The 16948-nt window shown below is 41.8% G+C and overlaps 1 protein-coding gene across 7 annotated transcripts in view; it reads right to left on the bottom strand.

Annotated features, from left to right (window-relative positions):
• Positions 1-2998: 2998 nt before the first annotated feature.
• The window catches only part of vps37a (VPS37A subunit of ESCRT-I), an 82846-nt gene continuing 68896 nt past the window's right edge, over positions 2999-16948 (bottom strand). For 5 of the 7 annotated variants that reach the window (XM_057842807.1, XM_057842808.1, XM_057842804.1 and 2 more), the window contains one exon: positions 2999-6379. In XM_057842807.1, the coding sequence (XP_057698790.1) occupies positions 6257-6379 (123 nt within the window). In that variant the 3' untranslated portion in view covers positions 2999-6256. Of the gene's footprint in view, positions 6380-9351; positions 9440-16948 lie in introns of all 7 variants that reach the window. The other 2 variants (XM_057842810.1, XM_057842809.1) reach the window with 1 other exon arrangement.

The raw sequence follows: 16948 nt of genomic DNA, 5'->3' as shown, positions 1-16948 counted from the left end.
TTAGAAGACACATTAAGAGAGATTGGTATGTGTACTGAGAAATGAAGCAACACAAAAGACGTTAATCTCAGAAAGTGGACTGACATTAAAGAAAGCGTTTGATGTAAGTGTGGCTACGGAAATGGCTTCAAAGAAGGCTCAACAACTGAACATGACGAGCAGAATACACCAAGTGGCAAGTACCCAACGCGATGTTGCTGGTCCCCGTTTTAGGTGCGGTAAAACAGGGCACCTTTCCTCCACCTCCTGGTGCAAAGAAATGAACTGTCGTAATTGTGGGAAGAAGGGTCATGTTGAGCGTGCCTGTCCAAAAAAAAACAAGCACAGACAAAGATTAGGAAATGAATGACAAAAAGAAAATAAAGAAATATGCCAAAGCAGTAGAGAGGGCCTCTACTTCCGAAGATGATAGTGACGTGCATGTAATGAGCGTGGACGGGAACTCAGGGTGTTACCGGGTCACACCAAAGTTAGAGGGTCACCCAGTCAAAATGCAAATAGACACTGGATCACAGGCATCGCTTGTGTCTTACCAAGTCTATAAACAGTGTTTGAGACACCCTCCATTAAGACCGTCAGACACTGTGTTCAAAGCGTACACTGGACACAAAGTGCACATGAAATGAATGAATGACATTACTGCGCAATGCAATGATCAAACTGCCCAACTTCCAGTGTATGTCACAAAAGGGAATTTTGATTCCATCATGGGATGACTGTGGATTAATACACTGCGTGTAAATTAACAAGAAGTTCAGCGGCTGTCAGACTATTCTTCACAACTACAAGACATCCTGGAAAAGAATGAAGAGGTTTTTCGTGAGGAATTGGGCAGCATGAAGTACATTAGTGAAATTGCACATTAAACCAGGAAGCAAACCTGTGTTTCTGAAGGTTAGGACAGTGCAATATGCAATTCGTGACAAATTCAAGGTTGACCTGGATGCGTTGGTCAAATGTGGTGTTTTGGAACCAGTCACCACCAGCGAATGGGTGACACCAATTGTGCCGGTTCCGAAAAAGAATGGCGGAATTCGCACATGTGGCGATTTTAAAGTGACTTTGAATCCGGTGGTTTGTGTGGAGCAGTACCCACTTCCATCGATCGATTATTTGTTTGCAGGTCTGAGCGGGGGTCAAAAATTCAGCCAAATTGACCTCAACCAAGCTTATCTGCACATGCATGTGGACAAAGATTCAGAGGAGTGATTGACAATTAACACGCACAATGGACTTTTCTGATATTGCAGATAACCTTTTGGCATCACATCTCGCGATACTTTGGTAGTTGCATGCACAGATCTTCAGTATTTGAGGAGAAATTCGTGTGTCATTGAGGAGAAATTCGTGTAGTCTCTGATGGAGTGTACTTTGCCCTTGTGATGCTTTGAGAGCATGTTTGAGAGTCAGCACAAACCTCTCTGTCAAGCCGTTGGTTGCCGGGTGATAGGGAGCCAATTTGATGTGTTGAACCCCATTGGGGAGGAGATGTGACATATTTATGCCACACTGCTGTTGCCAAAGTGTGCACTTCCTGTGGGTGTGGTATTACAGTATAAAAGGAATTTTTGTGATGTGTCTGTGACACATATGCTGAGAAGCACGCTGAATAAAGAAGTGTTGTTCCATTCAAGTCTCGGCTTTACATGTACTTAAATTAAGGAAGTACATAACAGTTGGGATGAAGATTAGCACCTCCAAATCCAAGACCATGGTCCTCAGTCCGAAAAGGGTGGTGTGCCCTCTCCGGGTCGGGGATAAGATCCTGCCCCAAGTGGAGGAGTTCAAGTACCTTGGGGTCTTGCTCACGAGTGAGGGTAGGAGGGAGCGGGAGATTGACAAGCGGATCGGTGCAGCGTCTGCAGTAATGCGGACTCTGCACTGGTCTGTAGTGGTAAAGGAGCTGAGCCGAAAGGGGAAGCTCTCAATTGTACCAGTCGATCTACCTTCCTACCCTCACCTATGGTCATGAGCTGTGGGTCGTGATTGAAAGAACAGGATCCCGGATACAAGCAGCCAAAATGAGTTTTCTCCACAGGGTGTCAAGGCTCTCCCTTAGAAATAGGGTGAGAAGCGCAGTCATCCGGGAGGGACTCAGCGTCAAGCCATTACTCCTCCGCGTTGAGAGGAGCCAGCCGAGATGGCTCGGGCATCTGGTTGGGATGCCTCCTGGACGTCTCCCTGGAGAGGTATTCCGGGCATGTCCCACCAACGGGAGGCCCCGTGGAAGACCCAGGACACGCTGGAGAGACTATGTCTCTTGGCTGGCCTGGGAACGCCTTGGGATCCCGCCGGAGGAGCTGGTTGAAGTGGCTGGGGAGAGGGAAGTCTGGACTTCCCTGCTAAAACTGCTGCCCCCGTGACCTGACCTTGTAGCAAGCGGAAGACGATGGTATGGTATGGTATGTAGACTAAAACTGGACGAAATTTGAGTATTTGTTGACCAGATCTAGATGAAGGCGAACCGATTTTGAAATGACAAAAATAGGACTAAGACCAGTGGTTCCCACACCGGTCCTCAAGGACCCCTGTGGGTCCTGGTTTTTGTTTCTACCGATCAAGCACAGACCGTTTAACCAATGAGGTTTCTGCTAAAACAAGCAGCACCTGATGACAATCAACTGATTGCACTTGTAAAACACCAGATTGGTATACATGTCGTCCTGTTTTGTTGGAAAGAAATCCAGCACCCACAGCGGCCCGATGTGGAATAGTTTGGGAACCCCTGGACAAAGACCATAAAGTATTTTCGTCCAAAAGACTACGACGAAAATTAAAAGGACTGCCAAAAACAACACTGGTGGGTATAATTGAGGTCGCGTTCATTCCAAAATGGCAGCACCTTAGAGCGGTCTCATTTTCTGTGATTTAGCATTTTCTCATGTTGACATAGTTCTAGGAAATTTGTGATTTGCATAATTAGATTCTATGTGCTCCCGTATTTTACATAAAGGTCACTTATGCTAAGTCTGTTCCACCACTGATTATTTGGTCTGCCCGCCCGCCCGCCCGCCCGCCCACCCGAATACAGATACACTTTTAAATCCTGAAATTAAAATTACTATTGACCATACTTTTTTGTTGTCGTTTTAAATTAAAAAAATTTAATTTTTTCAATTTGATCTCTGAGGTGGACGGAATTAATGAGCGTCTATATCTAAAACTGTGTCAAAGAAGTAAACATGAAGGTTTCCAGGACACAATTATATTGTTGACAAAAATAAAGCCTTTTTCTCAGAAAATGTTCGGTACGTGGTCACTGATTTCTGTATTTTGAACAACTGGTGTGGATTATCCTTGTTACTATCAAACGCTATGTACAGTATACATCAGTCCCTCACCAATTCACCACTACTTAATCACATGTGAGATTTCAGAAGAATCAAAATTGTTCATCATGTGCAATCATACAGTAAGTACTCACAGCGGGATAAAGCCTCAGTAATTTGTCTGGAACCTCAAAGCATATGGCGGAAAACACTCAGGTGACTTGAAGTTCCGCTCTGAGACCCCTAATTTGGCCACCTTTCAAAATTGTCCGATATGCATGTGTTAACCATCACTGGAAAGCTTAAAATCTCAATTTTCTGGGGGAAGAAAAATTTTAAACAGGAGGGATTTAAAAAAAATACAAATAAAATAAACAGTAAAATCCTATCTGGAGGTACAGTGCTGCTCAAAAGTTTGTGAACCCCCTCAACATTTTGGAATTTTCTATTATTTCAACCTGATTTCCTAATCAATCAATTCAGTAGTTTTTTTTGGTTTTTTTAACAGTTGTGTTGTCGAGACTAAATTAAAAAGAGTTTTCATCAACTGATGTAGGTGCAAAATTGAACTGTTTGGTCACAACCAAAACCGCCATGTCTGGCGAAAAGTCAACACTGCATACCACCAAAAGAACCTTCTCCCAACAATGAAGCATGGAGGTGGGAATGTCAAGATCTGGGCTTGCTTTTCATCCTCAGGACCTGGACAACTCCATATAGTCCAGGGAATCATGAATTCTGAGGAATATTGTCAAATCCTAGAACATAACCTGACGCCATCTGTTTTGAAGTTAAAGCTTGGCAGAAGGTGGATCATGCAACATGATAATGATCCAAAGCATTCCAGCAATACAACCAAGGAATGGCTGAAAAAGAAGAAGATTCGTGTTCTGGACTGGCCCAGTCAAAGTCCTGACCTAAATCCCATTGAAATGCTGTGGCGGGACCTGAAGCGAGCAGTTCATGCCAGACGCCCATCAAACCTCTCTCAACTGACTGCGTTCTGCAAGGAAGAATGGGCAAAAATCCCCCAAAGTAGATGTGAGAGGCTGATTAGTCACTACAGAAACCGTTTGGTTGAGGTAATCTCTGCAAAAGGAGGCGCAATATCCTATTAACTGAAGGGGTTCACATACTTTTGCACACATGATATCTGAGTTTTTCTTAAATCAACCACTTTTGTTAAATAAAGAATGACAATATAACTATTTCTTTTGTTTCAGTCCATTATTTGGAATGTCAGTATTGTGGATTTGGGTATAACTTAACATTTAATAAGGTTTAGTTTTTTTTTACAAAAAATCTGACCATCGCTGTGGGGTTCACAAACTTTCGAGCAGCACTGTAAGAGCATGAAAGAGCAGAATTAAAGACGCCATAACTTTAACGAGATATTATCGTGTACTTACCTCGTTTCGATCCAAAACCTTTATGGAGCATGTATCACTGAGTGTCAAGACACAGCTGTTTATTTTTATTTGCAAATCATGGTGGAAAATAAGTATTTGGTCAATACCAAAAGTTCATCTCAATACTTTGCTATGTACCTTTTGTTGGCAATAACGGAGGCGAAATGTTTTCTGTAACTCTTCACAAGCTTTTCACACACTGTTGCTGGTATTTTGGCCCATTCCTCCATGCAGATCTCCTCTAGAGCAGTGATGTTTTGGTGCTGTCGTTGGGCAACACGGACTTGCAACTCCCTCCCCAGATTTTCTATGGGGTTGAGATCTGGAGACTGGCTAGGCCACTCCAGGACCTTGAAATGCTTCTTACAAAGCCAGTCCTTTGTTGCCCTGGCTGTGTGTTTGGGATCATTGCCATGCTGAAAGACCCAGCCACGTCTCATCTTCAATGCCCTTGCTGATGGAAGGAGATTTTCACTCAAAATCTCTCGATACATGGCCCCATTCATTCTTTCCTTTACACAGATCAGTTGTCCTGGTCCCTCTAGAGAAAAACAGCCCCAAAGCTTGTTTCCACCCCCATGCTTCACAGTGGGTATGATGTTCTTCGGATGCAATTCAGTATTCTTTCTCCTCCAAACACGAGAATCTGTGTTTCTACCAAAAAGTTCTATTTTGGTTTCATCTGACCATAACACATTCTCCCAGTCCCTTTCTGGATCATCCAAATGCTCTCTAGCGAACAGCAGACGGGCCTGGACATGTACTGGCTTCAGCAGGGGGACACGTCCGGCAGTGCAGGATTTGAGTCCCCGGCGGCGCATTGTGTCACTGATAGGAGCCTTTGTTACTGTGATCCCAGCTCTCTGTAGGCCATTCACTAGGTCCCCCCGTGCGGTTCTGGGATTTTTGCTCACCATTGTTGTTATCATTTTGACGCCGTGGGGTGACATCTTGCATGGAGCTCCAGATCGAGATTCACAGAACCAGAAAATGTTTTCCATTTTCTAAAAATTGCTTCCACAGTTGATTTCTTTACACCAAGCGAAGAGTGAAGAGTTACAGAAAACATTTGGCCTCCGTTATTGCCAAATAGGGTACATAACAAAGTATTGAGATGAAATTTTGGTATTGACCAAATACTTATTTTCCACCATGATTTCAAATAAATTCTTTAAAAATCAAACTGTGATTTTCTGTCTTTTTTTCCACATTCTGTCTCTCATAGTTGAGGTTTACCCATGTTGACAATTACAGGCTTCTCTAATCTTTTCAAGTAGGAGAACTTGCACAAATGGTGGTTGACTTAAATACTTACAGTGGGAAGAACAAGTATTTGATACACTGCCAATGGGAAAACCCATTGGCAGTGTATCAAATACTTGTTCTCCCCACTGTATTTGCCCCATTGTATTCTATCAAACACAACGGTTGTTTGGCCTAAAATATAGTAGTTTCTTTTAAAGAGGAGTGCAAGAGCAGAAACTGCTTTTTCAGTCTTGTCTGTATTTTCCGCCATATACCACTTCTATACTTGTAATGACCCTAAAGTCTGTGTCCTTCTTTTACATAAGGACTTCTTTAGAGCTTCTGCTTCTGAGATGATTGGATTTTGTTGTCCACAGTGCCCAACGTTGACTCTGCGTGCTGAAATAATGTCTTTGTTGTTTCAGTTGGTCGCAGTTGGCTGAGGGAACACCAAACCTGAGAAAGAATCGATGAGTGAAAAGAAACATGAGGTGTCATCTCTCACTTTGTAAAATGTTAGTTCAGTGGTACCTCTACTTACGAACGTCTCTATAAAACATTCTCAGGTTACGACACGGTTAAACAGGAAAATATTGCCTCTTGTCAAGATAAAAATATTAGGTTAGGTTACGAGAGGCAAAAACACTATACAATACTGTAAGAGATACTTGAGTACTTCCTGCTTTCTTCTTTTAAATGTTGTGCCATAAGATCCTGCTGGTCATAATATTTCCTATCATGCTCTACTATTGGCCTACTGTTAGTGACGTTCTAATTTGAATGTCGCAGTACGAGGATGTGCACAGGCCCGACAATGTTATTGTTCATATAGCGGGTCGACGTCTGAGCCAAATCAGCACAAGGCTCCTCGTGTTTTTGTCTCAGTTTTTTTTTAAGCCCACAGACGGTTCATTACATTAGTAGTAGTGATGCACGATAATACATTTTTCAGCCGATACCGAAAACCGATAATTTCCTCCTCATTCCAACCGATAATGTCAAGCCGATAATTCTATTAAAAGATTTATGTAAAATTTTAAAGTATACACAAGAGAAAATATTACTGTGCAAAAATATAATTTATTGCTGTTTTTTCAACATAAAATGTGAACAAGTAGTCAATTCCAACATCTAAATAATGAGATATTGTCTGACATTGTGTAATGGTAAACTTTTGGCAACAATTACTTATAGAGTAAATACCTAAGTTGCACAAAAATGCTTTTGAAAGTAAGCCATTCCCATCATATATAACATTACTAGACTGCAAAAACACACCTCCTCAAAACTAGTCAGTTTTAAGTGTAAATCTATCTATTCTAAGTGAAATTATCTGCCAGCGCTTCAAGTGTATTTCTCTCAGATTTCTTGGAAGAAAAATAGCTAGCTGAAAATAATCTTAACAGCCTTATTTTAAGCAATACATTATTATCCTTAATCCTAAAAAAAAAAAAAAAAAGAAGAAAAAAAACACTTGGAAGAAGGACAGGTTTTGAATAATATTTGTGGCTACAGAATATTATTATTTCATTACAACAGGAATGTGAATACTTAAATCGATAAGTGTTAATAAGTGCCAATAAATTTAGATTATCTACTGTGACTGTAATTGAGCAGAGAAATAAGTTAAATAATTTGAAAAGTGATTGCTTATGTTATATGCTTTGTTGCATACTGTGAAAATGATTAACTCAAAAGAACGAGATGTCATGTATCCATTCTGCGGCACTTTGTTTACATTTGCAGCACTCACGACACTTGCTTTACAGCAGCTAAACTGATACACGGTAGTACTATTTAGATGGAGTTGGAGCTCGCATCCCAGTGCGTGCTGTTTTGTGCCTGATTTTTGTTAAACTGAAAATAAAGGCGGCGTTACAAAGTCATCTGACCGCTCGTCATTTTACATACTGAATGCATTACTGACCTTTTTTCTGCATGTTTAAATTAACATCTAACCACTGTACTGGCATGATAAGCTTGCTGACTGGACATCACTTGTCCAAATGTCCGTGGTGAAAATGATGTGATTGGCATGTTTTTCATAAAGAATGGTGGCCGTATTAACTGCATTATTTTTTTATCCGGGGCTTTGGCTCTCGGGTCATTTCGGTAAAAAAAAAAAAAAAAAAATCGTGTCGTCTCGGTGGCAGCAGCTGCGTTCATACTGGATAATCTGGCCGGTTTGCCGCGGCGTATTCGGGGCCTGGCTCTGCTCCGGACGGAGGCGCACGCCTCGAGTCTTGCATGCCGTAGGGGAACCCTCGGGAAGTTCGCCGAAGGTCCCACTGCCGAGGAACCGGGCTCGGCCCACCCCACCTATGGTGAGGCGGCGTCGGCCTGCCGGACTGGCCAGAGCTGCGGGCTCCGTCGGAAGACGGCTACTTGTCGACTATCGGTCTCCAGTCGTGTTTAGCCTTTTATGCGAGTTTACCACTTGCCTTGGGCTGCATTCCCAAACAACCCGACTCTGTATCGTCACAAGCCGCGTAGTTTAGCTTAGTTGGTGTTTACAATAGCTTTAGCATTCCCGCTAGCAGCAGCCTCGTATTCGTTCAAAAAATCTTTGTGATGCAGTTTTAGATGGCTGCTGGGTTAGTGGTGTTGAATGAGGACGCTTTCTTTCCGCCTCGTGGAACTTCTTCGATGCATGTTTCGCAGATGGCGAGAGCTCTTTTTTTACTAACAGCCGCACTAATATACAACTGTTTCTTGTCGTGTAACTCCGCCTCCTAGTTCCGAGAGGAGTTGAGGAGGCGGCGTGCTGAATTCTTTGGTTGCGCACATTTGGAGGCTAAATCAAGTATATAATTATCGGATTGCATTATCGGTTGAATTTTTTTATTATCTGTATTTATCTGTGTGACGTCACAATTGCCGTTATCGGTCGATAATTATCGGTGACCGATACTATCGTGCATCTTTAATTAGTAGCACAGAACATAGGTCTCCTCGCGTTTTTGTGTCACAAGAATGAGATCGGGACCATCGAATTTGTGAAAGAGGACACTGCCTCACTCGAAAGGCAATTTTTTTCTTTGCAATTTCTTCTATTATCTACTTCATTACAGGTATAAACAGTTAGGTTAGGTACAGTACATCGAATGATTCAAATGGGTTTGGCTGTTATTTTATTCCGGTTTTACCCCGATTCTAAAATTTAATGTGGCATGTCAGTAGTGCTTGGAACGGATTAAGGCATTTACATGTAAAACGTGTAACTATTGATAAAATTTTCGGGTTGAGACTACTTCCTGAACTTATTAATGTCGTAAGTAGAGGTACCACTTTACAGGGATACCATTTGAAAAAGAAATGCATGGTTGTGCTACCATGTGTCTAATCAGACATATTAGAATTAATATGGGATACATTTTATATTTTACCAAAGGAAAATTGGCCGTTACATCATTACTGTATTTGCATACCTTTGTTCTAGAGGGGAGTAGGAAACTGTTCATGTGTGTGGATGGACTGTTGCAATTTTTCCTCTTTGGCCCTTCTGCTGTGGCAAAGCTGTGACATAACAAGGGCAATCAATCACAGGCACTTGTTCTCCTTTCATGGAATAAAATTTCAACTGCATCTCAATTCATTTGCAAAGCCTTTCCACAAAAGTCAAAGTGTCTCAAGGCAAAGTGCAACAAGACAGAAAAAGGAAGGAGTCCACATAGTACGATATCGGACAAAACGGACATTGCCACTTTTTTGGGGTTTCCGATATTAAAACGAGAAGAATTTTCACCAGATGACTTGAATAGTTCTGTTTGGGAAGACTAGTTGACTCACCATGACCACATTGTATTTATATACTACCGTTCAGGGTTTCCCCTAGAATTTTTTGAAGCTGTGGTGGTGGACTGCATCGGAGTCGGACAGCCTCACCATGTCGTGCCACAGCGACGAAATTGCATCACAGGGTTTCCCGTACATATTAATTATTGTGGCGCACCGCCACACCAAAATAAAAGCCGCCACACCGTGCAAAAGAGATGTTAAAAAAAAATAATAATAATACTGCCGTTTCAAACTAGCGGCAGCCTAGTGTGAAGGAGCGGCAACCTATTCATTGTGTATTGTGATGTCCTTAATTCTGCGAGGCCCCCTTAAGAGACGATCGGAGGAGCAGCTGTGACGTAGAGGGAAGCGAGATAGCGGTCGCATGTCACGGAAGCCCGCTGTTATTTTGTTATTGTTTTTCTTTATTATTGTTGCCACAATAGAGTGGGTAAGCCAATACAGACTCTCCTTCTTCCCCCCCTCCAGGGCATTACAGTATTTCAGATCGGACTTTTCGGCGAAAGTAAGCAGTGGATGGCCGTCTTGGACGGAATGGCAAGTTTGAATGAAACTGCGCCAAGAGGCGGGGAGAGCGCTGCCGCGCTAATATCAACAACGCGTTCAATAGACCCTACCCACCGACGTCACAAAATCACGTGCTCGTTGTATGGTTCCGCCCCCTTGTCCGTCATTTTGTGTCTGTATTATCAATGGTCTAAATTGATCGAGCAATTTATAATGCATTTCATGGAACACCCGGTGCTTTCAGATGCCGTAAACTCACTTGATGCGTTGCATAAAAGGCGTTATGTGGAAAAGCTTCAGTTTATCCATTCGCCAGATCCATATTTGATGCCTAAATCGATGTTTTTCGACCCGCTGTCTCCGCCGTATTTGCCTGACATCTGCTAGCTACCCTGAACTGTACAACTATCTTGTCCACACAAAATCAGCCTATTCTCACGAAAGTTTGAAAAACTTTAAGAGCTTGGAGGCTTATAAATACTTCGTTGCTGGTAGGGTGAAACAGGCCCTCGTCCACGAAAATTCCGCAGGAATCTATCTTGTGCTTGGAAAGGTGAGTTACGAAATTTTCAATTCATAATCTGTTGTTATTGCTAACATCCACTGTCAAGTCTAATGTATTTCATGTCGTTTGTCAATGGAGTTAGGGCTTTTAATGTTTATATGGTTTAGCGATAGCACTCTCACTACATACATACGTGTATGTTGTCGGCGATTAGCCTAGCAATGATCTTAATTGTGGTTGTCAGCCCAAAACCCTCTAAATATATATTAAATGCATCTTACCAGATATAAAATGACTACTACATAATCTGTGGTAATCGTTTGGAGCCCAGTTTTCTCGTCGAATTGCAGCAGCCCATCTCGCTCTCTTCTCTCCGGGTCTCTCGGAATCCGGTAGAACTTCAAGTCTCTCCGTCTTCTCCGTCTATCTTCTCTGTTATTGCAACCGACCGCCACACACGCCTTCACCATTTTGATTATTAATGTTAACGAGCAGAAAAACACGTCGTAAATAGGAGGAATGTACGTAGCCGTAACAGGTAAACATGATGTGTTGACGGACAAATGGGCGGCACCAGTCAGGAGGAAGGAGTTGTGACGTCACGTGGGTAGGGTCTATAGCAGAAGGGGCAGGCGTACTTGTTATATCTGCTACTAGGCTGTTTCGGCGGATGGATATATGCAATCACGGCTGACGAAACCTTGATAAATGCGCTCTTTTTATCCAAGTTTCGCAAGCTCTGGGACACTCGAAAAATGACTCTCATACTTCTCCTTGCTGAGCTAATTGGTACATCAATGAACGTATGTGTGGAAATGGAGTTCACGAAAAACAACAACAACAAAAATATTCACGTTCTGACCGAAACTAGTAAATCTCTTTACACGCCAATAGAAGAAGTCAGGCATCCGAGCATTAATGACATCACCAGCCACAACAAAGCGTTGCCATATTGAAAACTGGGCAAAAGACGAGTCACAAGTAGTTGCTTTTCGTGCATTGTAATACAAACGCGTTGAACTGTCGTCTCATTTGCGGTCTTTTTTTCTCGTTGGAATGACCAAAAGTTGCTGTGTTGCGGGTTGTCACACAAGGAAGAGTGCGGAGCCGCATTTGAAGTTCTTCATTCTTCCTCGTGAGAAGAAAATGAGAAACAAATGGCTGAAAGCAATTAATCGACGAACAGTAAAAGAAGACGGTTCCGTGGACTATTCTCGCCTGTGGGAACCTAAATCTAAAAAATTCTACTAGCCGTGTAAAGAGCTTTAAAGTTTCCAGTGAGAAGGTGAATGTTTTTTTGTTGTTCTTTGTGAACTACATTTCAACATAAATAAACATCGAGGTACCATTTATCTTGGCAAGGAGAGGTATGATAGTCATTTTTCGAGTGTCCCAGAGCCCACGAAACCTGTTAAAAAGGGCATTTATCAAGGTTTCGTCAGCCGTGACTGCGTATATCTGGCCACCGAAACAGCCTGATGGCACAGATATAAATATCTGCCCCTCTGCTATTGGGTGCGTTGTTGACTGAAACTAGAGCAAGGCTCCATTTTGGGCCCCGACTCTTGGCGCAAATTTATTCAAACTTGCCATTCTGTTCTAGACGGCAGTCCACCGCTCACTTCGCCAAAAAGTCTGATCCAAAATACTGTAATGCCCCAGATGGGGGGAAGACGGAGAGGAGTCGGTATTGGCTTACCCACTTTATTGTGGCAATAATAATAATGAAAAACAATTACACTATAATATAATACTAATATATTATATTATATGTAGGGGAAACCCTGTCAAAGTTATAGTGACAGCGATCAAATATTATTTCTGACTAGGATCTCGTCACTATCACGTCTAAGTACAGCTGTTACTTTAGCCTGAGGCTACGTCTACACACTAGGACAGATAATGGCCTTAAACGTGTAAATTAGTTGTACTATACGGCATGTCGGCTACAATAGTATGCCTATTATCCGGAATAGTTATTAAAGGGGGACATGACGGCATCGTAAACAATAGTAAATGGAGAGTACTTATATAGCCAGGGGTGCACCAAATTTTTTTGCCCAGGTTCTCAGAGGAGGACCTGGAGATGTGACTTGGTCCTCATTGAGCTTGAGATGCAATAAATGCTGATGCAATAAATTTATGACAAGCTTTACTTAGAGCCAATTAACTTTAATTAATTGTATTAACAATTAATGCTTGATTAACATCAACTGGCTGGCACAACAAAATTGCCATTACTTTGAAGTGAAATGTAAAGAAATAAAAAGCACCAATTCAAAATAAAGGGCATTATGCGGCTCCCACATTAACTCCAAGCCTTTTTAAAAGTGGGCTGTCCTCCTAATGAGACCTCATTGAACGTGCATGTTTAGCTTTGTAAAATGCGAGCAAAAACACGTTTGTCAGTGCATGTCGCTGTTCATTACCTTTATTCCGCCCTGTTCCGCCGCCACTTGTCCATAGGGCGAGTGGGGTCCTGTTTGACATCGATAGTTTGCTTAATTGCCACATGCTCTGTTTATTTCGTGCTTTTCAAAGTTTGGATGGCTGAAATTCTTTGACCCTACATAAAATGCGCTGCTCTTATCGGCGACATTGGGATTCTCACAGCACATTTTGTACCGCATTTCCGTGCGAGCATCATTTGCTTCTAGCCATGGTACCTCTTGTAGCCACTTTTCAGCAAAAGTCCTTTTTTTCGGTAGCTCCGGTGACGTCTCTGTCGTCTGTCTGTCTTTTGACGGGGGTTGGAGAACACGGAAGTAATTACTCAGTGTGGCCTGCCTCTTCGACATTTTGAGAAGTTATTTTCTCGTGTCCGCCGCAAATACAGTGGTCAGCCATCGGTACGCAAAAGCGTATGGAAGCCGTTGAGGGCCAGCGCGTTTGTCAATGTCCAGTCCGCATGCACGCATGCGGACCACTTATGTGCACCCCTGTATATAGCACTTTATCTACATTGTTACAATGCCCAAAGCACTTTACATTAGCACACATTTACCCTTTCACGCACACATTCACACACCAATGGTGCTGCTGCCATGCAAGGCGCTGCCAACCCATTGGGGGCAAGTTAGGGTTCAGTGCCCGCCCAAGGGCACTTCGACAGTGGGCAGTCATAGCCAGGAATCGAACCGCTGACCCTTCAGTCCCAGGACAACTCAAGCTACCAACTGCGCCACAGCCACAATGGAAGTGGACGATCGTCTTTTCTTTTCCACATATTTTTCTTTAACCTTCAAACTACGTCGCAATAATATACTTCAATCCAGCGTCCATTTGTGGTCCTCCCATATTGCATAGTCAGAAATAATTTACAAACAGAGACCAGATTTGCAGGAAACACCTTTAACAAAAGGCGAAACAATATTTGTTGACGGTTCAGCGAGCATAAACAACCAAGGACAGAACCGAGTCAGGTTCGCGATCACAACACAAACCAAGGTCTTACTGACAGGACAGTTGCCATCTAATATGTCAGCCCAAGCAGCTGAATTGGTTTACCGTGGTGTGAAAACCTCGCGGTTTCAAAACCACTAAAATTTTCCGTCAGACCGTAGTACGGTATTCGCTATTTTTCTTGTGTCAAAAATGCAGCCAGAAGCGGCTTGACGCAGCAGCGCTCACCCCCTCCCGTTTGTTGCTGTGTGTGAAAGTGACGCTATCGGCTAGCCAGCCAGCTAACTCAAAAACAAATACTCCAAACATAAGGCGTACTGTTCTTCAATTTATTGAGCTCTCAAATCGTGGTAAGTGTAATATACAAAATGAATACATTTAAAATGTTGTACAATTAGATTTTTCCATGTGAGTAGCTTCAACAGATTAGCACCATGGAAAAAGTTCACCAAAAAAACAAAACACACATTTTCCTTTCAAATTCAACATACAAACTAACTAAAAGCTTACAAAGATGAATGTTAGCCTAGGCTTAGCTGGGAGAGCAACTTCGTTGAGTGTGACAGCCGCAGAGTGAGAAAGCAAGCTAGATTTGCTTGAATGAAGGGGAAAAAGTGATAGCGTCAAAGATCGCTAATTGCGAAAGATGATCTTGCCGTAAGCACAAATCCACGTTCGCTGGATCAAGGAGAGGTCTCACTCCCAATGTTTTTTTTTTTTTTTTTTTTTTTTTTTTTTTAGATGAAACCTTTCCACAACAATATTGAAATTTTAACCAACTTAAACATTTTTAACTAACTTATGAATTCTTTATGTTCTTTTTAACACAAAGGCATGACATCATGTAGACTAGAGTTGACACAGTGGCTGAAAATGGCGAAACTTCACTTAAGCTCCCCCCCCCCCCCCCCCAAAAAAAAAAGTCATGCAGTATAAATTAAAAAAATATATATTCAGAAGTGTTTTTACTTTTTTATCGAAATTATTTTGATCTTGCTCTAATCTTGAGCAACTTGAGCTGTGGCTGTTGAGTATAGTCTATAAGTTATATTTTAAGTTATAGTTTAATTTTATTTAAAATATATATTTTTTATTGATAATTCATTTATTTTAACAATATATTCATGTTCCAATTTGCAACTATGGTCTGAAAAAAAAAAAATCCTGTTCAATGGAAAAAAGTAATTTTTTTTAACCCATACATTTCAAAAAAATTTTGAGCTATAACTGCAATACCGTGATACAGTGAAACCGCGGTATTTTTGCTCAAGGTTATCGTACCGTCAAAATATCATACCGGCACATGACTAGCCCCGACCAAAAAATATTGTTACCAAAATCATTGATCAAATGGGCAGCTGAATTGAGCCACACAGATTGTCATGTGTCTACAGAGGGAGGACTGAGTTGGTTATTAGTTGGTTAATAGACACTATGATAATTCATACTTGCAAAATATTTCAAAATATCAAACAGTGTTTACTTTGCATAAACAAGGTTATTTGAGACTAAAAAGAGGAAGGTTCCCAGAACCACCCGAACTATTTCATACATTGCACATGGATTATATTGAGTTAACCCTTTGATGCACAACATGGGTCAAAATTGACCCAACCAAGTTTTTATGATCTGTATCTTTGTAATAACTTAATGTTATCTTACAGCATTCTAGGTATTCCTCAATTAACTTGTTTTTGGTCAATAAATATTGTTATTCAATTATTTATCTTCATACTTTTTGAATAAAAACATTTTTCTATTGCTACCCTTCCAATGCACAACATGGGTCAAAAGTGACCCACATCTATTTTCTATGTTATCTCATGTAAGCCCGAGTGTTGCTTAGCTATACATTTGAAATAAATGTATTTTATTGTTTGCTATCACAATATTCAGTAAATATCATGTTTTTGCTCAGCACTAATCATCATTTTTATGTTTCCTTTCTTACTCTATGAACAAACACAACTTTTGTATTCGCACATCCACTTCACACACATGGGTCAGAAATGACCCACCTGCCTTCACTGTGGTACTTGGTAGGAACCTTTTGAATTTTAGCATGTTTGTAATTAGGAATGTATTTGATAAATGGGAAATAGACAGTACTTATATAGCGCATTTATTTACATGGTTACCATGCCCAAAGCGCTTCACATTAGCATACATTTACCCTTTCACGCACACATTCACACATCAATGGCATCACACGCCAATGGTGCTGCTGCCATCAATGCAAGGCGCTGCCAACCCATTTGGGGCAAATTAGGGTTCAGTTGCTAGCCCAATGGCACTTCGACAGTGGGCAGTCGTAGCCGGGAATCAAACCGCTGACCCTTCAGTCCCAGGACAACTCAAGCTACCAACTGCGCAGCGGCTGCCCTTTTGAATTCCCCCACTTCCAGCAGAACAAGAAGTTACAACATTTTCAGGAGTTGCTCAGGACCTACACCTGGATCAACAACTGTTTCACCAAAAGATGCATGCGATATGTTCATCACTGAAAACATCATTGAGGAGGTTCTAAAATGCACCAACTTAGAGGGACACAGAGCAACTGCAGCTAAAGGGAAAGTGTGGAGAAATATAGAAAAAGAGGAATTCATTGCCTTTATTGTTTTTGACCCCCCTTTCAGGGAGGGAGAAGAACTGGGATTGGCCTTGCAAAAGCAGTTTCGAGATCAGCTGCAAAATCCAATGTATAAGGCCAACATGGGGCTCAGGAGATATGAGGATGTCCTTCGCTTCATACGGTTTGACGACAAGAGGACCAGGGCGTTGCGCTTGGAAACAGACCAAATGGCAGCTTTTAG

Source organism: Corythoichthys intestinalis, chromosome 8 (assembly GCF_030265065.1).
Source record: "Corythoichthys intestinalis isolate RoL2023-P3 chromosome 8, ASM3026506v1, whole genome shotgun sequence".
Taxonomy (NCBI): domain Eukaryota; kingdom Metazoa; phylum Chordata; class Actinopteri; order Syngnathiformes; family Syngnathidae; genus Corythoichthys; species Corythoichthys intestinalis.
Note: the sequence above shows the minus strand (reverse complement) of the source record. Positions and strands in the feature narration are given on the sequence as shown.